Genomic DNA, 25,006 nt, shown 5'->3' with positions numbered 1-25,006 from the left:
ATATTACTGTAGTTATTTTTAAATTACTTGTTTGGAACTCAATGCAGTTTTCTTTATAAAATTATATTTTTCCTGCTATATAATCTAGCAAACGATCTAATCTAATCTATCAACCTATCTAATCTAATCTATCAAACCATATAATCTATCAACCTATCAGTTTGAATGCTTTTAGGTTAAGTGTAAATTTGCTTTCCTTCAACTCTATCATTCTTCCATTTGAACATCGGTATAAAGTATTGAGAGAGTCTCATGTATTTGAGTTTGTAAAATTAAGGAAATTGGGACCAAGAGATTGAAGGCAGATAGTAACGGTGATATGGATGGTGGTCCCAGGAGTGGTCCTCACTAGGTATTCTGGGAGGAAGTAACCAACCAGTGGATGTCCTGATGGAAGGCTACATAAGAATATCATAGTTGTTTGCAAGTATAGGTTAGTTAAAATTATTTAATACTGGTTATAAAATCAGGATTGCCTGGATTAAAAATGTATTACTTCTGTGATTCATTATAGAGTAAATGCATCAAAAGTTGTACATTTATAAAGATAAAATAACTACCACAGTCACATTTAATTCACTCCACTTTCAGTTTGAAATTTTAGGTTAATTTGACAATTGTTCATTCCTACAATTTTCAAGCAGATATGAAATTTTATAAGTCAGAATGTAGTTGGGCCATGGCATCAAAGTATAGTACTTAGTATCCCTAATATCTTATTATTCATAAATTTTCTTAAATAAAGGATATGCATAGACAGATTTGAATCAGTTATCTAGATCATCACTTATAACAAGGAAATTTGTTGCAAGATGTCCACTTTAACACATAAAAGCAATGAATAAATAAAAATTTAAAATACTGCCTTACATAACGCTAAGTAGATATGTCACATTTCAGTTCTGATTAAAATACACAACAATCAATAAAACTTGAGAAATTTTACAATGAAATGTGTGTTGAAAAGTTGAGTAAGATCATAGTTGTGTTTGGACTTGATTTGAACTCATTCGTCTATTTCGAGAATGGTTCCTAACAAAAGAAAAAATTGTTCTTTTAGTCATTTTTAAACTATGACTCTCACTAACACATAACTATTTTACACAATTATCTTTTACTATGTTTTAGTTATTGAAAAATGAATTAAAGGTAATTTGAAACATTATTTCAACAGATTTTATTACACATTCTAAACACGTTATACTACAGCTATAATTATGCAGTATACATTTATGACATTTCTCATGCATATACCATTCTTAGTTGTATGGTGTTTTTACCACTTTACTAAAGTTGATAATATTAAAAATACTCTAAGGTTTATTTTGTTTTGTTGCTTAGCACACCTGTGTTTATTTTAAACTTGTTTGTAATCAAAAAATATGTTTGAAGAGTATTAATATATATACAGAAGAAAATTTTAAAATGTTCATAATGCTACTACATTCATTTTTATTTAATTCCTTAAATTCTTTTTTTCCCTGAAACATCAATGAGATTCATTTCTAAATATCTGCAAGAATATATAGCAGGAACAATTGGACTTGAAATTTTAAATTTATGATTTTTATCTTAATTATCACTAATAGACATTCTGAATTCTGACAAATCATTTTTTCTAATCCTCTGTACCCTTCACTATAGTACTGCAATGCACATGTCTAACTTATATTTCTCACATTCCTGCAAATATCAAAGAGCAAAAGAAGTTTGAGAAATGTGAAAATTATGCTATATAAATGTTATTAATAACAATAAAAATTACTTCTTTCATCATTTAACACAGAGAAGAGTGGAATGTTTTTAGTATTCTTATTCAGCAACCTTATTGAACTTACTACTAGTTAACAATATTATTTTAAAAATATTTTCCAGCCTGTCCCTCAATAATTTTTTTAGCAGTTTCAACTAGTCAATTTTTTTGCATGTATTCTACCAATACAAAATAATTCTTTACCTAATAAGAGATAATTTAAAAATCATTCATATATACTTTGGATCAAAGGTAAGCCAAAAACAGACTTATAACTCCGTAATTTTGGTTAAGCTTGTACTAATGAGGCACGTTTTACTGAAAATGTATGTATATGCCTGATTATTCTTCTACCACTATTTCATTATTTAGGTTTTACCTTTTTAATAATATCTTCTTCATAAATTTAAGAGGATGTATATGCTAAATGAAACTTTTCAAAAACATATGTTACCCTCACTTTCAGGTACTTTTCCATATTCACCCTGAAATAGTAGTGAAAAATTCAACACAGGACTTTTTACATTGACTCTTTTTTCAATCAGGGGTTTGAAAGTATTTTTCCACTGATAATTAATTTTAATGCCAGAAAAACAGTTATATAGAATTGAAATTAGTTGGCTTAAAATTGAAAATACAACATTTATACAAACAAGTATTCCTTTAGCATACTTTCATTGAGTTACTACTATGCACAAAACATCAGGGAATGAATTAACAACTTAAACCTTGAAGTTTTATGATAAAACAAGTTATTGACTATAATGCTGCAATGTCAAATTGAAGATGCAACAAAATATGTTTTGATATAAAAGGGATTCAGTGTGAAGGCAGAGAAAAATGAAGGTAAAGACTTCATGTTTAAAAATTAGTTAGAACGTTTTCAGTTCTATGGTACTGGTGGCCACTATGCTGGGAGATCGTGATAGAAGACTTCATCAGGTTTAAGGACAAAGAACTATGAAGCTTTGGAGGCATAGCTGAGTCCTGGCCAGCTGCCCAAAGACTAGTAGTCTCTGTTTTCTTCTTATGACCATTACTTATTCTTTAAACTGAATATTCTCTCAGTAGTTCCCTACCAGGGGTGATTTTGCACCCCCAGAGATATTTGGCAATATGCAGAGACATTTTTGGTTTTCACATAAGGTCTGAAGGTGCTACCAGAATCTACTTGGTAGAGGCCAGGAATATAGATATCTTACAGTGCACAAGATAGCCTTTTATATCAAAGAACTGTCTGGTCTAAAATGTCAATAGTAGCACTGTTGACAAACCCTGTTTCAGATTTAAAATAAAATATATTTTCATCACAGCTTCAATTTTTCCCTTTTCTTCCCCCTTACATCTGGGGAATCTAAAGCAAAAATATATCAAAGCAAAAATAACAAACAATGGAGACATTATCAATCTTAAGTAGTCTAAAATAAATGATGAAAATTGGCATTCTATTTAATGATATATAAATTGATTTTTTTTTGCACTTTTTCAACCCATAGCCAATCTTTATGCCTGTTTTTTTTTTTTGTTTTGTTTTTTCAATCCTGTCCAACTGGACTTTTGTTTGTTAGTTCCAGACCTGGTTCTAAGGAATACTGATGTTTACATTTAGATGCTATAAAAACACTAGCATTCAGAATAAGGTTAATCTTAATTTAGGGAAAAACTTACAATCATAGCCTAGTTGATCTTTCTTCTTCATTAAATAGCATTTGAAAATCTGGCTACTGAATATGGGGAATGGGCTGTGCTGTAACCATAAAATGAATGGGTATGACATGTGGGGAATGGTCATGGATATCTGTGCAGTGCCAGGGTTGTGGTGAAGGATGGGAGTCATCACAATGGGTTATTATTGCATTTCTCTTATACTCCTCGTTGTAGTCTTTTCTGCCCTGGACAGAGGGACAAGCAAAGATCAGAATTTGGAAAGGAGGTTTCTAGCCATTCAGAGTTAGGAGAAGAGGAGGCCAAGACAGTATCTGTAGTCTTTATAAAACAGGATGAAAAAACAACCTCCACAGACCACTGTAGGAAATGAAAGAGAAAAAAAATTCTGTTATCACTGAGGATGGGGAGTTGTAGGCATGGAAGATAGGTCTAGATAAGTCAGAAACAGCCTTTACAAAATCTCAGTACATGTATATACTCCTCAATAGATAGATGCTTATTTTTCCCTGATATCACTATGCAATTTAAAGTCACAGAAAGAAACAAAATCAGAATTAGTACAACATATATTATTCACCTATATGTGTTCAGTATTCTGACAAACAAAATACAAAATAATAACAGAGAGGAAAAAAAAAAATAGTTCCTGCTCAGAGAATCTGATGCAGCAGGAAACACAGATTTTGATGAGTCATCATAGTCTAATTTTTCATGGAAAATATAGATGACTATAACAGTTATGAAGACCCATCTTAGACCTTTTTCAGAATATCTTATACAAATAAGTCATTGAGTCTCACAGGGAATGAGGTCTAGCCTATAGAACCCTTCAATTGCTCACTGTCTACAGCATTCATACTAAAAACATGTCAGCAAATAACACTTGGAGACAGAATGACTCGATAATGCAAGCTTCAGAAATAATAATTAGGAATGGGAACTATAAAACAATAAAACAAGAGATCTGATTTTATTATATTTATCTCAGGCTCAAATATGGCAATAATTTGTAGAAATTCATATTACTTTGCATAAAAGCATATGATTCATTAAAGAACAAAGATAGATTTGGATAAAGAGCAAATTTACTCTTATAAATTAAGCTCTATTATAAATTAAGCTCTATACCAGAGGTTGTAAACTGGCATTTAAGTTTGCAAAACCAGCTCTATACCAATTATGAAGGGTTAAATGTTGAACCATAAGCATTGGTTTGGATGCTGACGAATTAAATAAAATGCAACAGCTGTTTTCAAATTGAAAGATCATATTTTCAAATGTAATAGTACCTTTTTCCAAAAATCAAAGTTATCAGAGTACAATTATAATTAGTTTAGTTAATAAATTAATTTAGCTTTATCGCTATTATGTAAAAGAAAAAAATGTATATTTTATTTAATATGATTGGACTGCTTTGTATTACAGAAAAGAGATGACCCAAACACAAGCAGAAATTTAGAGACAAAACTGGGTAAAGATGAAAGTTTAAATGTATTATTATTTTTTAAAAAAATAAAAGCTCTACGTAAGTCAATTGCATTCATTCTAAGTTATTTTACCTCCAAATAAATTGTTCATTTTAAATTATGGGATGTGAATTATTATACTTTGCCTCAACATTCATTTGTTAATGGAACTTACTTTTAAAAAGTATGATTAAATGCTGAGGATATAAAAGAAATGTAAGATAAGATGATTTTTATGTTGAAGAAATTGTTAAGTAACTGGGAAGAATAAAGGATATATTTAGAGAAAGATTTTAAAAGTTCAAGACATACTAAACAATATCAGAAATCATGAGATGCACTCTGTACAAATGTACTACGAAATTTCAGAGAAGGAAAACAACAACCATTAAAGTTAAGTATTATTTAATTAATAATAAAAAAAACATAGAAGTTGGCTTTAATGCCTTAAATTCATTTTCAATTCCCATAACCCTTTGTAGAAAGTCAGATTAAGTAAGAGTCTCATGAGATTTAATATGGAACAAAGATGCTAATTTGGATGTTGACTGTCAGGAAGATCTATTCAAAATGGCTTAACATAATTACTGTAGCCCTGGTAATTGAGAAACAGCTGCTTAAAAAATAGTAAGTAATTGAAGAAAAGAACAATGGAGAATGGGTAAACAACACATTGGTTAATAATATTTCATATTTATTGTATGCTTAGTATGTGCCAGCCATTGTTCCAAGTGCTTTATGCACTTAATTAAACTCACTTAATTTTCATCACAACCATACCAAATAGGTTCTATTATTAAATCCATTTTACAGGTTAGAAAACTGAGCCACAAGGGATTAAGTACTTTTCAATGTTAACCTTGGCTAGTAAGTATGGAAAAATAAGTTTGGATATATGAGTTAGAAGTGAATCATACCACTGATAAACTTTCTATTAAGGCTAATATAATAATGTTTCACTAAGTCTTCTTTTTGAAACAAGATATGAAATCAGAGTTAGAAGTGAAGTTATTGAGAAAAAAGGCCTTTTTGGTATCATAAGAAAAATATAAAACAATAGATTATTTATCACTTACTTCAGTATATTATCAATACATATAAGATTTTCTACCAATGCAATATTTAGTAATTGACTTTCTTGGCAATCAGGAAATTTGTCATACAGAGACTTAATTTTTTCAACTGCTTAGAAGCAACTATAAAAGTATTTTGTAGATACCTGGTAGATGCCTGATTAAAACACTGGATTGCCCATTCAATTCAGATTTTTAAAAATATTTTTTAAATTGGGTTAAAGAAAGTTTCCAAGAGGCAAAGTTTTCTCATTTCCATGGTATTATGAAACCCAAAAACATATAATGTAGTACAATGAAAGGAATCAGATGCCTGTATGTTTGATTACTGGCTTTTTCTTATGCTAGACAATTTTTTACTATTTTAATTATTCTTGATTATACTACATTTATCATAAAAATTAGCAAATATAGATTTTAAATAAGAAAATTGAAAATGACCTATTCATCCTAGCACCTGGAGATAATATTTAATTATTTCCATATAGTTTTTTTCTATATATGTTATTTTTAACAAAACAATATTAATAATACTAACGTTTAATGAATGCTATATGCTATGCCCTGTGATAACTGCTTTATATGTTCTAATTCAGTTAATCGTCATCTCAAACCAATGAATGATGTACTACAATTATACTCATTTTACCAATGAATGAAGGAATAAGTAGAGATCATTATGTACATACTGAATTTTATTTAAAATTAGATCATTAATCTTTCCCTCATTATATTAACTATCCTTTACAACATCATATTCTGTTGTATAGGCTAATTATTATTTATTTTAAAATTCCTTAAGAAAGCTATTTAATATATCCAGGTTCCCATTTTCTTATTTATATAACATACAACTCACAGGATTGTAATAAATATTAAATGAGAATGTATGTGAAGTTTCTATGCCAGTGACTGATACTGTAGTTAGGATTTAGTAATTGCTAGCTCTTTTCTAGCTTTAGAAAAACCAAAAGAAAGAAGGCAACAACAATTTTATTATAGGAAGACCACTACAATACCAAGTTCACATTTGTAAATATCAATACATTGTTATGATATTGAAATATACAAAGGGAAATGTCTCTGCTAGTTTTGAAAACTAAAAATTGAAAGAGATAAATGGTTCCACTAATTTTGTAGTTTTATTAAGACTTGTCAATACTGCAATAAATAGGTAATAAGTCAATGTTTTGACCTTCAAATAAATTTGGAAAATATTTGGCTAAAACAGTGTTGGCAAACTATGGGCCTTTGATCACACTACTTATTTTATATAGTTCAGCTAAGACTTGTTTTTACATTTTTAAATGTTTTAAAACAGCGGTCCCCAACCTTTTTGGCACCAGGGACTGGATTCAGGGAAGACAATTTTTCTATAGTTGGGGATGGCAGGGGGATGGTTTTGGTATGATTCAAGCACATTTACTGTGCTGTTAAACCTCTCTGCTAATGGTAATCTGTATTTACAGCAGCTCCCGAGCACTAGCTTCACTGCCTCAGGGCCACCGCAGATCATCAGGCATTAGATTCTCACAAGGAGATCCCTTGCATGCACGGTTTACAGTAGGGTTTGCTTATATAGTGCAGTCAGCGATGGGGAGCAGCTGTAAATACAGATGAAGCTTTGCTGGCTTGTTTGTGGTGCCCACTGGTATTGGTCCATGGTCAGGGGGCTGGGGACTACAGTTCTAAAAAATCAAAAGGAGAATAATGGTTTTATGACTTATGGAAATTATATAATTCAAATTCCAGTGTCCATACTTTTGTTGAAACACAGTGTATGGCTGTTTTCATGCTGCAAAGACAATATTGAGTAGTTGAAAGACAGAGATCTTATGGCTCACAAACCCTGAAATATTTAAAATATGGCATTTTACAGAGAAAGTTTGCAAACCTCTGGAGAGATGAATATAGAATTTTCACTCATAAATAATATAATACAATACAATAATATCTTTTCTTAGTTGCTAGGACAATCTGAATCACTGTTTTAATGCATGGAGCATGAAAAAGTAGTGCTATGAAGATGGTTTCCTCCAAAGACAAACCATTAATATTTTTCTTAAGATAGTTTAAAAATTGGAGTCCTTCAGAAAATCAATTGTTCTATGAAAAATTAGGATAGGCAACAATTAAAAAATAACAATAAAAGAAAAAAAATACTCTGAAAATTACAATTTGATGTATATGTGTGTCCATAAGTGTGTTTGTGTGTGTGTGTGTTTGTGTATACATATATACTTACTACTTCTGTGCTCCACTAACGTCAGTTTAATTTCTAGGAAGTAATGCTATAAATCAGTCATGCAGAATTAAAAAAACCTTAGACATTCCATAACTGCAGGGTAGCTATGGTACATAGTTCCCATAAACAGAGAAAAGGGAAGGGAATGTGTAAAGAATGTGTATTGGAGACTATGGGAGGTTAAGTAAACTTAGCTCATAGTTCAGATTCCGGAAATTGATTATAATCAAAATGTAAATATTTAACATGCAGTATTTACCAGATGAAATGCTGAGAAATGTCTAATCTCATTGGAAAGTCTAGTGTTTACTTCCCAGTACTACCTGCACCTGACAAATACCTAAAGTGTTTTTACTGATTTGTATTTTGTATAGAAATATTTCATAACAAAGCATAAGTGTATTTATTGTAAAAAGTTACCTTGCCTGAATATTTTATTTAATGATAACTATGGTTATTTCAATTATTAGCATTATTTCCCTTTGGATAGTCAAATCCATAATTGATTTTGCCTTCTTAGTGGAAGACATTTTCTAATGGTAATTTTAAGCTTGCAGCTACCTGCCCTCCCCTATCTGAATGTATTCAGAGATATGCTGGTAAATTTAAGTGCATTAGAAATATGTAAGAATTTTAATTACATAGTAGGATAACTGACAACACAAGGTGAGCTCCTTTATCCCTCATTTTCATTTTCTGAACATACTGTATAATAAATGCAATAAAATGTGCCTTCTAATTGGACGCTTCATCTAAAATAAGCAGCTCTTCACATTAACCACAAATATGTTACCTAAAGAGCAAAAACAAATGAATAGCTTGCAGAAACAAGAATATACCAGGGACTGTCATGCCATTTTGTTAAGGGAAAGGAGAGATACTTGAATACATTACTGATAGGAGAAAAATACCAGTTAGTTTTATCAAAAGTATTTCATGTCCATTTTTCTTCCCAAGGTTTTAACCTCTTTAATATGCTCTGAATTTTACTTTTACACCTTCTCTAGGACCTTGCTTCATAATTTATCTCTTCATAAACTCTTTAATTTCTAGCTTTTCTTCTGTTTTTTTTCTTTTTTCCCACTATCTTGCCATATTGTAACAACCTTCATTTGACCACATATTCCCCTCAAGGATCTTTCCTGCACAAACACAAATAGCAATCCATGGTCATTCTTTCTAGTTCTTCACTTTCCAGGAATTCTTCAACCCACCACAAAGTGACTTCTACCTCCACTCACCCCCATAGACAAATTACTTCTTAGGGCTATCAGGAATCCCTTAACTGCCAAACCCAATAGCCATCTTCAGGAATGATCTGACCTGACCTCTTTGTAACATAACATGTTGTGACCTCCTCCTCCCATTCTTGTAGTTCTCCTTGATTTCTATGATGCCACCTTTGTATGGTTCTTCCTTTCCTTTTCTAGCTTTTTCTTCCCAGCTCACACATGGACCTTGCTGCTTCCACACATTCAGTAGATGTTGGTGTCATGCAGGATATAACTCACAGAGCCAAAAATTCTTTGCAGCTCCTCCCAGTAAGAGGAGTCTGTCTCTTCACCCCTTGAACAGAATGTGCTATTACCAATAGAATGTTACAAAAACAATGTTGTGCAAGTTCTGGAGCCCAGGCTCCAAGAAGCTTTGTAGCTTCTGTTTTCCTCCTTTTGGAATGCTGTCCTGAGGCTGCTGTTTGATAAAAAAGCCTGAGAGGAAAGATTATATGGAAATAGAGAGAGACCCAATCATCTCAGTTGCCCTACCAACCATCTGCTCATGAGAAAGCCCAGTTGCAACCAGCCAAAGAATCTCTCTTGCCAACCCACAGAATCATGAAAAAAATAAATTGTTGTTTTCAGCCACTAATTGTGGGGGTGTCTTATTATGCAGTAAGTGATAACTGGCATCCCCTACATTTCTATGACTCATTTCTTGTCTCACCATACACATTCTTCTGGGTGACTACGATGAGATCCACAACACTCACCAAATTGTGTGAGAATAGTTTCCAAATCTAATGATTTTTCTCTTGAACTCTAGATCCATCTTTTTCAACCTCATTTTTTCCATCTTTACTTGATATTTGTATTTTCATAATCCACAGGCACCTCAAATTTGATCCATCAAATCTAATTACTAAGTCTAATTCATTACATTCTCCTCTAAAATCCCAAACTATTCCATTTCCTGATTTCCCATCCTACTGAATGTAATCACTATCCCCCACCCTATCTCCCAAACTGGAAAACTAGGGGTCTTCTTAGACTTAACCTCTGTGTCTCTCCTACTTTAACAACCAGTCACTATGTTTGTTTTACCATTTTTCCTAAATGCCCCAAATATCTGCCTACAGATCTATCACCACCACTATAATTCAGACAACTCTCTTTTACAATATATCACTGTAGTAAGCTATTACACATTGTATTATTATAAAATATTGCCCTCTTCCCATGTAAATCACAGATCAGTTTTGTAATTCCTTGATTAAAATCTTTAAATGATTTCCCAAATCCTTTGTTTTAAATCATATTCTCTCTCTTCTTCCTCTTTCTCTCAGCTGCTCCCAAGATTCCTTCAATGATCTGATCCTTCTAACTCATAGCCAAACATTCATTAATATATACATTGACTTAGCCATTTTTAACTTATTGCTTATCTCTGACAGATCTGAGAACAACCTGCTGTCACATACATCACTCTACTAATTGCTAGACTGATTGAAGTCTATCTGCCATGCTTTTATTTGGATTCTGGGCTTTTTCATAACCTGCTTCCTAGTCCTGAAGCACTTTTTTTCCTTCTCTACTGAACTCTTCCTTTGCTTCACATGTTACTTCATCTAGGAAAATTTGCTGACCTTCTTGGAATAACCCCGATCCCACACTCCAGATAGAAACAGGTGCTTATGTGTGATGCTTTTACAGAATCTAGAGGACACTCGGTATTAATATTTTCTACCGTGCATAATGCTTTTTTTTTTGGCTAGTTTGCCAGTCAAATTCTGGACTAAGTCTTTCATCTTGGAAGCTTAAATGCCTAATATAGAGTGTTAAATGCTTTTTTTGGTGGGGGTAATGAGAAGAGGCTGTAGAGGGGTAAATGAAGGAAATTACTCATTAGTAGTCTAGATCAGGGGTCTGAAAACTAGAGGCCTCATAGTTATACTTGTGTCACCACCTATTTTTATGAATAAAGTTTTACTGAAACACAACCATGCCCATTTCATTAAGCATTGTCTATGGCTGTTTTCATACTACAGTGACAGAGTGAGTAATTGAGACAGGGACATTATGATTGGGAAAATGTAAAATATTTATTATGTGGTCTTTTAAACAAAAAGTTTGACAACTAACCTAGATAATTTCATGCACTAAAAATCTACATTTTATTTATTTAAATCATAAAATGGTTCTTGAGCTTCAGTATATATACAAGTATTCTGAGTTCTCTAGGAGATTAAAAGGTAAAATAACATGATCTTTATACAGAAGAAACTTACAATGTAGGGGAAATAATAGCCATGTTTGGAAGTCATTTCAACCAAAGGCAATGATTAAAAGATCATTAAAAAGCTGGCTGATTCATGTGGCTTGAGTGAGGTTAACGTTGGATTAGTCAGCCTGAAGGCCCTGACTCGGAAACCAGCCTGTTCTGCCTTTAAAGCCCCACTGCAGGTGCAGTGTCTTCATATTAATCAGCCCCATATGGATGTCAACAGGGACAAGAGTAGGCTGGATGAAAGGCTGCTTTAACAGTCCTATCTCAGATGCAATGCGTCCAAACACCAGGTGTTTGGAGGTGGAATCTTTGGAAATATTCAAATGACATCCTGAATTTTTCACTCTTTACCCTGATATTCTTCCCTCCCTAAAATTATCCTTGCCATTTTTTTACCATTCTCTATGATGACACACATATTTCCAGTTACTCAGAACCAAAATTGTAGTTATCACTGATTCTGTTTTTCCATCCTGATACGGCCCTCATGCACTGAATTTTGTATTCCTATAAATTCTGCCTCCATGGGGATTCCTATCCTTCTTCTGTTTATATGGAAGAGATCTCTTTAACTCTCCCCTAACTGGCTCGCTAATATTCTTTCTCTAACCCCTCCAAGATTTTTTATATATTTCTTCCACATTCATATTTATGGTGCATAATAATCATGTCATTTTCTTACTCATAGCCCTTTAAAGGTTCCTACTGCAAAATAAAACAAAATTAAGTGAGATTTAAAAAGTAAAATAATCTGTTTGGCATTTCCCAAATTCACTGATATTACCAGTCCTTTCCTCCTGTTTCTACTTTACCTGCAATGTTCTCTTCCCTAAATCCTTTCATGCTCAAGTCTTGCTTCTCATTTAGAGTCCAGCTCAACTGCTATTTTGTGAAACCTGCGAGGGGTACTGGTCTCTCCTTATCACCTTAATATACCACCCCATCTACATCTCTAGTCCTGAGCTTCAGCCACCAATATTTTACTGGACACCCCTACCTGGATATTTAATAGGCATCTGAAACATAACAAGGCCGAAGCAGAATCATTAATTTCCCATGCATTTCCATTAATTTCCCCAATCTCTCTGTTTCTGTTGCCACCACCATTCACAGTTGTTCAAGCCAAAAACTTCAGAATCATCTTTCATTTTTCATTTTCCCTCACCCAAGACATATATAAGTTCTATTTCCAAAGTGTATCCTTTCTGTCACTTATTTTCCTTCTCTACTATCACCACACTAGTCATCATCTTTTGCTTTTTGTTCTACTACAATTACCTCTCCATATAGAAGCCAGGTTGATCTTTTAAAAAACATAAATAAATGTAATTCAACTTATATTCCCTAAATATATTAAAATATTACAATAAAAATATATAAATAAGATCATATAATTCCCCTGCTTAATGCCTTTCAAGGGATTTCCCTTGCATTTAAAGTACAATTAATATTCCTCAACATCCACAAATACCTAAATGATCACACCCCATCCAGATCCCCTATATATCCTCTACAATCTTACTTCTTTTCTTCCACTAGTCCAAGCCCTATTCCATCTCATTGACTTTATACTTTCTTGTCAATATGGCTAAAAGAATCTTCTTGCAGAGCCTTACATGCCTATTTTTGTTCATTCCAGTTTTAATTCAAAAGTCTCTTTTTCCCAGACCACTTTACACTCTTCCGAACAGCATTCTGGTTTCTCTCCTTCCAATAGTAATCACTACATGAAATTTCTTATTCATTTATTGTTTGTATATTGTCTATCTATCTCTGCTTTATACACTCAATGAGAGTGGAAACCTTGACTTTCTTTCTCATTAGTTTATCCCTAACATCTAGAATAACATCTGGCATACAATACAATGTAAATAAATATTTGTTATTGAATACATATATTTTATTATGACATTTAAAATACCTGCTTTATATTTTAATTGTTTAATTATTTATGTCTATTGATTAGCAAGTTCCTTAAAATCATGATCCATATCTGATTTATCATTAATCTTATATAATGTATCTCAAAGAGTTTAGTATTTAATATTTCTAGATTTTTAAGAATCATCAACCATTATCTTGAGTGCAAAAAGGGAGAATTATTTATATATGTCTGTGTGTGGGCACTGACATGAGTGTATATATGTGTCTATAAATGTGTGTGTGTATACATGTAAATAGTAAATCTGACAGAGTGTGATAGCTCATGAATGTTTTCTTCTTATATGCTAAAGTAGATTAAAAAGCAATACTGTCATATGTGCACACTAGGTAAAGCATTATTTTCACAAGCCACCATTTTACTTAATCCTCTAAATTGTGATTACAGCAAATTCCCTTAATTAGAAGCAGAACCACTAAAAATGATCAACAGGTTTTAAAAAGTAACTTAGTCTCTCTCATGACAATTATTAATAGTTATAGAAGAAATTCCTGGACTTTCACTGCTAAAGTAGAAGAATAGGCAGTGAAGAAATGAAGGTGAATACTTTGTAGTATATCTCTATGATGTGCCTAGTTTCCTACACTATTAATAAAGATGAAATCTCAAAGGTTTACTGTAGCTTCTTAAGTACTTTTTTTAATTATGTGCAACATTTTTCTTCATTTGAGAATGTAGTTATTATATGTATACCACATGAAAATATCCATGGACTTTCAATAGTATCTCTACTAGTTTCCAGGCAAATGTGAGGTCTTATATGCAGAGCTAAACATAGGTATCCCCAGGCATTACTGTGGAAGACTGTAGTATCCCCAAACTAATGCTCCCCTACTGGCTGCTAAGTACCTTCAGTTAACTAAAACTGCAGAGAATTCTAGAGGGATTTAAAGAGGCCAGAGTAAATAAAGGAGCATTAGACTAACTAAAGGTATTTGAGGCAATTACAAAATGTCCCAGTCATTGGTTGAGAACAGCAAACATATACCATAGTATATTAATAGGCCTCAGACACAAAACCTCTATAAATATACACCATAATTACTAAGCATAAAAATCTGAAGTTGGACCACTGTCTTCACTAATGTAATTAAAATTTAAAAGACTCATAAGATGGTAAAATGACTCAATTCCATTATCTGATAAACTGACCAATTTAATATGATCATTAGAATGAACAGCAGTCAACTATAATTGGCCCTAAGTCTGAGACTGTTAGATAAACATATTCTTAAGATTTTTCGGAACACTTCCATTGTAACCTCAGTTGTAAAATACTGTTTTCTACCAACCCATACAAAATTATGGATTCTTGCCAAACTGACCAGATTGCTGCCTGATTCTTGGATTCTTCCCTTTTGATTATCCTATGTGAGTCAGTCTTAGCTCTGTGTGATTCAGCCCCCTCCTACATCATTTTGTATATCTTATTGCATTCCATTCTCTTGTCCAAGCCTGTCACTTGTGGGAGTTTAATAACTGCTACCTAATTATGATGCTACTGCTTTTATTTTCCTTTGTCTCCATTTACTCCTCTTTATGTGCTTCCATTTACAAACAATCAACAACATGTATTGAGCACCTACTCTAGTGGAACAGGCTTCCAAAACGTGAAAAGATTATACTCTCGTTTTCTTAAGTGTATTACAAAGATTGTGATTTTATCTGCCCTGTCAAAGATAGTTTCCTATGGAAGAGTGATTTAAAAAAAAATGCTGTTGCATGAACTATTTAACTATAATGCTGTTTTCTCAATTAGGAGTTTAATCTCTTAGGAATGGGGTTGTGTCTTTGCCTGTCTGGCACAGTACCAAATATACAGTTTACCAGTCCTAAAGAAATAAAATAGAAAGACAGCCATTCATTACATTCATATATCTTTGTTGCTCAACTTAGAATTGTACTTACCAAATAGTAAACACTCAACAATTGTTAGATATTATCATTTATAAACTAATCACATTTTTAAATTATAAGTGGAAATAAACACATTTGACCTTCACCACGTCACCTCTCTTGGTGGAGGTTATATGGCAATACATCATGTTTTAGGTAACATAAAACTGCATATAATTCCCTCTTTTAATTCTATTTCTAAAGTTATCTTGAAAAAGTAAATAATCAGTACAATAAAATTAAATTGTACTCTGTAGAGGATATTTTAAAATCATAGAAATTCAGACCTGAAAGAGACTTTAAAGATCTTATTCAAGCTCTCATAAGACAAGATAAGAATAAAATATTTTAATTATATATCCTTTCTATCAAAACTCTATAAAGACACATAAGGACATAGCCCCTATACAATGTTATGCTATATATTGCAAAATCATTACTGGCCTCACAATTTGACTCAAAAGAGATGTGAGAATAAAACATAAAAGTTGTCAGAATTCAAGTAAGATCCAAAAGTAGCTCTATATAATATTTACAGGACTCATTTCTATGTACATTCAGTAATTGATAATCTATCTCTTTGTAACTGGAGGGGAAAGTGATCAGTGATGATACAAAAATTCTAGTGTATCAAGGTTGGGATTTCAAAGCACAAGATATCACACTGTGCTTAAACATGAAAAACTTAGATAAATTGTATAGCATTTTGAATCTGACAGACCTGAAGAATGAATATTTATTGAGTGAATATTTATTGAGCTTTCATTATGTCCTGTGACTGTGTGCTAAGAATTTTACATATAATCAGATTTAATCCAAACACTTCATGGTTTAGGATCAATTATATTTTAAAGATAAGAAAATGAAGTCCTAAATAGACCATGGGGGGGGGTGGCTTAGAGCATGGATTTGAATCCTGTTTCTATCACTTATTAATTGCTGCACTGCTCTGTGTCTTAGTTGCCTTCCATGTAAAATAGGGGAAATCATAGTACTTTCTTCACAGCACTATTTTAAGCATTAAATGAGTTGATTTATGGAAATCACTTAGAATAGTGACTGGCACACAGTGTTATAAAAAGTGTTAGTTAATATAGCTTAAGCATCTGAGCTCTCTCATTTGTATAGTCACCTTTCAAGGCCACAAAATGACGTTAGCAAATTTTTAAAATTCATACTTGCAAGTTTTTTTTTTTTTTTTTTACTTAAAGGGCACCCCTTCACATACTCATTGTAAAATTTGGATTTGCTCTTGCATATTATTATTATTGTTGTTGTTGTTGTATTAGAAAGATTAAATATTTGCCCCAAGGCACAAAACTCATAACAGCATATCTGGGATATGTTCTAAGGTCTATGTGACTGATGAGCTGGAATTCTTAGCCAAAAGATTTTTCTGCCTATTTCTAGCACTTTCCTTTGTGAGAAAACAAGTATTTCTCAACCATATTTCTTTCTTAGCTCAAAAGATAGAAGTGCTCCACATTCTGCAGTGGGGTCTGCAGTAGCCATCCACAATCATCCATCGCTTTACTCATATGCATACATGGCTGTGCTCGAGGGACATGAAGGGAGGTAAGAGCATCCCTAGAGAAGGAGTGACCATGCTCCTTGATTTCTTTTTCTATGAAAAGGTTGGCAAAGTCTCTTATAGCATCTATTCATCAGATATGGCCCTTCACCCCTTGAAATGGAGGAGTTGAGCCTAGGAACAGAGAAGATGAGAAGTCAACCTTGCATTTATGGATTCATTCTTTAAGCTACGTATGTGTATCCACTCAACAAAAAGGTACTGATCTACTACTCTGATCCAGGTACAGTATGGGGAACAAGTGTATTTTGAGAGTATATTTTGAATTCCTTTATTAAATCAACAAATATTCATTGAGCATGTACTCTTTGTTTATCTGGAAAGGAAAAAGACAGGTGAGGTTCCTGCTGTAGCTGTGTGTAAAAATGTTTAAGTCACTTTATTTATAAAAGCAGAGGGCATTCTAGCCTGTACATATAAACCTTTTAAGATAATTTTCTTTTTTTATCAGCACATTTAGTATCCATTGATCATTCTTATTCTTATTTTCATTATCACTGCCAGGGCTAAACATCTTCCCAGGGCTCTATTCCATTCACAGAAAGTAAATACTTTGTACTTGGGTCATCATTTATATTAGTAATTGCTTTCAATTATATCCAACAAATACTAAAACTTTCTCTATAAGGTGTAGTATTACAACAGGCTCCACAGGAATAGAATCGCAATCTGTTAAAATAATAGTAAATAATTAACTCTTAAGAAAGCAATGTTGTATTTGTCCAATGTTGTGTTTGGATGTCTTAAAAAAAATCTTTAAGCAACTGTAAGTCATTAGAACCCAGAAGTAAGCTGAACTTTTCCTTTGACATATACATGCGACACATACCATGAGGTTTCATTTTAGAAAGCCAATATGTTAGAGACAAAGAAATTCCATGTTAAGGACTGGTATCCAGATACACCTAGAAGAGGCCAGATACACTAGAAGAGGCAAACCACACTCCCCCACATCAACTTTCTTTCATTTTCATACCTGTAATCAAAAGAACGGAGCCACACATTTGCGATTTAGAGCTATCATCAGATCTCCTGGAACTACATACCAATCAAATAACATCAAAACTTTTTTAAGTTATTTAGGTCAGCCAATAAAGACATTATCTAAATAAACTTGTTAACCAGCTTCAAACTTTTTAAAAAATTTGCCAAAAGATCCATTTAAGAAATTCTCACCTAGATGTGTGTCATGCATTGGTACGTATGTGGTAATGTTATCACACCTGATACAGTAGTGTTAAAACTGGCTTAGAGTTTTTTTTTTTCAGTGACAATTCAGGTTTTAACCCAGAGTTCAATTTCACTCCTGCCACTGCTCTCAGGATATTTTTGCCAGGGATAAAGCATTCCAGTCATTGTTCCTGATGGGCTGTCTGCTGCCAACTAATAACTACTTAAGTTACTAGGTATCATCAGAGGAAATCTCTTTCAGGAGCTCCTGAGAACTATGAAGATTTACACACTCAAATATCTGGCACTTCTCAATCCAATCGTGAGAACGTTTTAAATCTTTACTGGAAAAGAATACAAAATAGTACATGATAATTTCTCATTTTTCACAATTCATAAGTTACCATACATCTAACAGAGAGAAGACATCATTCTTGCCAGCAACTTTTACCCTAACCCTAACACTTAATTCTTCTTTCCTGTGAAGCAATCATTGAATAATTTACTTATTGTAGCAATATAATGTGCCTGGTTTTTAAAAAATTGGCCAGATATGTTATAATTGACTGAAAAGCAAATTTTAATGCAAATTTTATGTATCAGTTATAGAACAATGGAGCTGTAATATTTTTAATATATTCATTACAAGTACATTTTTGGGAGCATTTTAATTTTATATTAATATTATAAGGATGTATGATATAGCCTGTAACGGACAGACATATAGCCATTATGTTTAGTAAAATCCAAGGGAGAGGCTTGAAATGACTCCAGGGAAAGCCCAAAGAAGACTAAATGGTACATAACAATAATTATAAAGGGCTTTTTAACTGGATTAGATATTTTTATATTCATTTTTTTATATTACAAATCACCTACATGAACAATACTCATTTCCTATTTCATTGAATATGAGAGACACTGTTTCACTATGGCAGTGTTCTGCTTCTATCAAGGTTTGGTAAAAGTACCAACCAATTCTCTGTCCCCAAATTTTATTAATTAAAATACCAAGAAATCATGTCTCACAACCAAGTATTCCAAAATGCTTTATAGTGATATTCATTTTCAGAACTTTTAGAAAGTTCCTGATTATTATTTAGACAAATTAAACTTTAAGACAATCCTTACCTTGAAAATACAATCTAACATAAAAACAATCATATTCACAAATGGAACCTATATGAAAAACTAAATATTAATAGGTTAATAAGCTAAATCCAATTATTGAATGTCCATATAAATATCAAATGGGTTGGTGCTTTATTATTTATATCTTTGGATTTTATGTGAGAAACAGTGACTGCCTACTGAAAACACATTCAGAAGTGTGAATAGTTTGTTGAAAAAATATCTGGAATCTCCAGCAATTTTATTCTTCATGTTGAACAAAAGTCTTATTAAGAAGATATGTATCATCAATCCTTGGGATTCAGTCACAGAACTTTCAATTATTCTGGAACCAAAGTAAACAATCCTCTCCTAAGACCAATAGATCCTCTGAAAACTACTCTTCTAATTAAACATTACTACAATTAGAAAATTTTGAAAGATTAACTCTGATTGCAAACATAAAGAATTTTATATTGACTCCATGAAAGTTTGCAATGAAAAAGCCTGAAAAGTTTATATGCCCAAATATAATCATTTTGTGACCATGTATTATTCTCAAATCTTCTGAAGACTATTTCCTAAATCATTGAATTAGATGCACCTTAAAATTCAGAAAAAATTATCCAGTAGGGTGAAATTAGTTTGGTGTCCAAATCCACATAATTGTCTACCTTCTTAGGTTTGAATTATATTAAATATCAACCAATCTTTTACAAAATATTCACTTTTGCATAATACCAGCTGGTGTCACATGATGAATAGAGAATAAAATAATTACTATGTTTCCAGTTTGAGTATAAACTGTAATTTTAGATTACAAAATTGAATAAATAACTGTATTGCAGGTCTACCACATGCAAGGCACTGTCCTAGGCATGAAAAAATAATGGTATCTAGAAAGATATGGCCCTGCTCTCTCCAGACTTTATGGTTGGTCTGAAAGTTTTTAATGCCTCATATTTTCATTTGCATACTGTTTTTTTCTCTAAAACTCTCAGATATCCATTTATGATGAGAACAATTTCAGAACTATGTCATGAGGTTCAATCCTGGGTCATTAAATAGCACTCTAAGAGGGAACAAAAGTGAAAGGACAGAGATTAACATGCAGAAACATTTGGCAAACTCAAAATTTAATGATCTCAAATCCCCAGTATTCCTTCCAGCAGTCCATATTTTTTCTATTAATATAGATGTAATTATCCTCAAGTAGTTTTTGTTGTTGTTGTTGTTTAAGCTATATATCACAAGGCATACAAATATATCACAAGGCATACAAATATATCACTCAAATTCTTCCTTTACATTCCATAAGGAATTTATATATATATATATATATATATATACACACATATATATTTTTTTCTTTTGAGGAATGTATTGGCTCTTATCAGATAGCTATCTTATGATCAATCACATTTTCTATAAAAGAATAAATCACTTTTCATTTAAGGAAAGACATTTGGTTCCTGTATGTTGGAGTGTGATTATTCAAATCATTTAGGGAACCAACTAAAAGAAATGAGTAAACTTAATCATGTAACTAATTTTCATCTGTAGTTTAACCTCTGATAAGATGAAAAAACAAAAGATCTCATATATAGTAATAATAAATACAAAAATACATTAATTCTATTTCAATAATATGTTTTAAAGTTTTCTTAAAGATTGGAAAAATACAAATCTGTAAAGGGAAGTGCTCATTTATTAGAGCAGCTATTCTCACTATTATAGCCTTTGCCAAGACATTTACATTTGTAATAAAGCATCATCCTCAAGAAGCACCATTTCATTATCTCAGAGAAACTTGAAACACTATCAAACTCCCTATTTGTATTATTCTTTCCACCTTTTCATAATTTTGCATTGCAAATGTTATATTAAAAATGTTTATATACTCACCTCCTTGAATGAAAGGTAGTTTTACGAGTAAAGGACACAGGGCAGTGGCAAAATTGATGTAAGGAAAGTGGAGAATGCAATTCCCAGAGGGAAACTCACAGGGGTACATGCAAATTTTTATTGCACTGTCATCTGGTATACCAATGACAGAGTTCTTGAACTGCTAAAATAAAGCAAAATAAAACAACAAAACTCAAACAAAAAAACTACTGGGAGAGGGTGTCTGTTAGTATGCCAGAAACACAGCTTATTTTATAAAACCATAAACTTTTTAAAAGTTTCTTTTAAAATATATTTTGATGGCATTTAAACAAATGCCAAAATAGCACTACAAAAATAGTGCTACATAAAATCATCTAAAAAATAGAATTTTGGGGGGGAGGAAGACTCTTCTGGAATATTTTTAAATACATCACCACTATTAAGACACAAGTCTATTTTTGATAACTGCCACTACCATATTATTAAAATACTCAAACTATATTAACATGAAGATAGTTTCACTATCTGTAATTATCATAAATATCATATCTACAATATATCATAAAGTTAGTACAAAATAAAACTGATTTCAAAAGTTTTACAGTATTTATTATGGCTGTTTTAGTGTCTTAAGGAAATTTAGTCAACTTAATTGTGAATACATTTGGATACAGTTAATAACAGAATTTTTGAAATAGATATTTATGTACGAAATAAAGTATGAGATTTATTTTAAAGTTGTATCACTCTATATTGTCCTGCAGACACTTTTAAATAATTATATCATTTCCTACCATGTAATTGTATCCTTCTAAACTTACACTAAGCAAATTATGACAAGTACAAACAGGTATGATTGAGAGAAGAGTGGTGGAAAAGACCCTATGCCAAAACAGATATATATATCTTTTTAAAAAGCCCATGTCTAAAATTATCGCCACATTTTTTGGCACGAAAATATAACATTTAAGGTGTAAATAAAATATTTAAGGACTGAAACACACATACTGGCTCAAGAAAAAAATCTGTATGTGTGTTTTAAGTACATTTATTTATACTTTGGGCATTTCAGGCTTGAAATACTGGATCAAAGAAAAGTAAAATAGTAATAATAAGGATTAGGGAAGACAGCTGCTTGAATTCTCTTTTAATGCCTAAACCACCTATACAGTTCTCAAAGATTTTCCAAAGAATCACTTCACACAAAGTTTCTCCACAGAATATTTTCATTTTGGGAGATTTCCAGATTTCAGGAATGCCCCACTCTCAGGAGAACCAAACCATTGTTTCTGGATTGTATTAGCAGCCCTATTTCTCATTCTAATTAGTGATTATGAATTCTAGTTATGTCGTCATGCCATCAAGATTTTAACCCTTTCTGTAATATTCATTTTGTCTGAAGCAAAATGACACTAGTTACCCTACTACCCTCAAAGATTCAGGGCAATAAAAAGAGAAATTGTTGGTGTTGCTAGTTGCGGAATCAGGGCTGGTCAAGGCAGGAGGAGTCAAAAATATGCATTATTTTCTGATTCTTGAGATGGCCACTGCCATCAGCAATATTGGGGCAGGATTTTAATTCTCTGCGTATTTGTATGAGCCTAACTCCCCAGAGCTTTGGCCCCCAAAAGCAGTTTTCATCAGAATCTAATTGTAACAAAACACATATTTTCCCAAGTGTACACACACACACACACACACACACACGCTTGACTTTACCTGTTTTTATGCCGAGTCTTTAGCAAGTTTCTTCCAAAAGGAGCCATGGTCTGTCGGGCAAGAGAATAATTAGGAGCGTATCTTAAAGTGATCTGGGGTGGGGGTGGGGATATCTGGATTTCCAGGGTGACAGGAGGAGCGCTGGAAGCTTTCTCTTCACCTCCTCAGATGTTCCTGGCTTTTCAGCTCATTAGTAGCCGCTGAGAGAGTTGCTGGAAGTTGTGCAACTGCTGCTTAACTTTTAACTGCGGGATTGTTGTGGCTGCTGCACCTTTGGAGACCTGCCCAGCTTCAGCCTCAAAGAAGGCGTTTGGAAGCAGGAAAAGAAAAAAAAAAGAGAGAGAAGAGAGAGGAAGGGAGGGGGACCCTATTGTGTTCTGCAGTTATTTACAGACCGGCCAAACTTTAAGAACTGCCAACAACCCCACAGGCATGGTAATACCCATGGAATAGGAATTTCACTAGGTTTGGAAACCCCCTTCACGCGTCTTCCACACCCAACCACACAAGGTGTACTGAACACACATAAAAGGGTTACAAGTAACTACCCACCACCTCCAGGCCAGCTCCAGTCTGCGAAAAGTAATCTGATCAAGGCGAGCGTGAGCGAGGGCCAAGAAATCTTTGCCTACAGTTGAGACCCCCAAATCCCCTGAGCGGGGTGTCGGCGCTTTCACAGTCGTTCAGGGGGAGCGAAGACGCTGGGGATTGTTTGTAGCCAGGAGGACTCACAGAACATTCGGGATTTCAAATCCCTGGATTCATAATTACAAGAGATTCCTCCGGCCCCTTCCTCCACACTCCCAAGTTCGCCTTCCAAAAGTTGCAGGACCTGAAGGACGAAAGGGCGCCGGGGGGACTGATCACACAACCTTGGCCTAGGAACCAGCTGCGGTTTTCGAGACTCGCGCCGCGTCCACGCGGACCCTGCCTGGTCCCTGGCGTTCTCTGGGCCTCTGCGGCCACGGGGGTTTCAGAGGAGAAGCAGATTGCGTGCTCCCGCCCTCGAGTAGTAAAGTGAGAGAGGACACACCTAGAGGACACCATGGAACTCAGAAGTGTGCGGTGAAAGTCCAGGGGAGGGCGGCCTTCACCTGATCCCGAGAGAGCTCGAACCCAGGACGGGGCCGCGTGCGGGGACAGAGCCGGGCGAGGGGGCGGCCCCGCGCAGCACCGACCGGGTGCCGGGACCCTCGCCGCCCCCGACAGCGCTGTCTAGGGCCGAGGGCCGGGAGAGTTTTCCCGGGACCTTATTTCTAGGATTTCGCCCCCTAACCACTCCCCACCCCACCCCCACCGCACCCCAACCCCCACCCCCACTCCCACCCCTACCCTCACCCCCACCCCTACCCTCACCCCCACCCCCACTCCCACCCCTACCCTCACCCCCACTCCCACCCCTACCCTCACCCCCACCCCTACCCCCACCCTCACCCCCACCCCTACCCTCACTCCCACCCCACCCCCATCCCCACTCCTATCCCCACCCTCACCCCCACCCCCATCCCCACTCTCACCCCCACCCCCACCCCACCAGCTTCTAATCAAGGGCTCCCGCAGCGGTGGACGGTGAGGGAGGGAAGCAGGGAAAAGAAAACCAACAGACTGTGGGTTCATTCTGAGTTGCACTTCTGGCTGGCGAGGCTCTCTGTGCCTTGGCAAAGAATATAAATGGCTGGTACGTTTTTTTAGGAGCTCACCCCTCACCCCCAGCAACAGCCAACAAAAAGGGATCTCAAAGGTTTACTATGATCTTTATTCACAACAATTTATTCAGTGTTCTACAGCGCTCAGATTAATCATTTTTTTCATTACTCTCATAATTCTTCTCTAGTTCTCTATACTTTACCTCTATTTCTATATGTTTAGACACATGTATGTTTTGTACATTATTATTTAAAATGTTAAACTTTTTCTTTATAATGTTATATAATTTATTATACATGACAGCTATGTATACCCCCAAATTGTTGTGAAATAAA

The 25,006-nt window shown here is 33.9% G+C and overlaps 1 protein-coding gene across 1 annotated transcript in view; it reads right to left on the bottom strand.

The window, feature by feature from the left end:
• The window catches only part of RASSF9 (Ras association domain family member 9), a 34,378-nt gene extending 10,131 nt beyond the window's left edge, over positions 1-24,247 (bottom strand). Inside the window, exon 1 of the mRNA XM_076007128.1 lies at positions 23,025-24,247. Coding sequence (XP_075863243.1) covers positions 23,025-23,071 — 47 coding nt within the window. The 5' untranslated portion in view covers positions 23,072-24,247. The remainder of the gene's footprint in view (positions 1-23,024) is intronic.
• Between the last annotated feature and the right edge of the window lie 759 nt (positions 24,248-25,006).

Source organism: Microcebus murinus, chromosome 10, assembly GCF_040939455.1.
Source record: "Microcebus murinus isolate Inina chromosome 10, M.murinus_Inina_mat1.0, whole genome shotgun sequence".
In the NCBI taxonomy this organism is placed as follows: Eukaryota; Metazoa; Chordata; class Mammalia; order Primates; family Cheirogaleidae; genus Microcebus; species Microcebus murinus.
The sequence above is the reverse complement of the archived record's forward strand: the minus strand, read 5'-3'. Positions and strand labels throughout refer to the sequence as shown.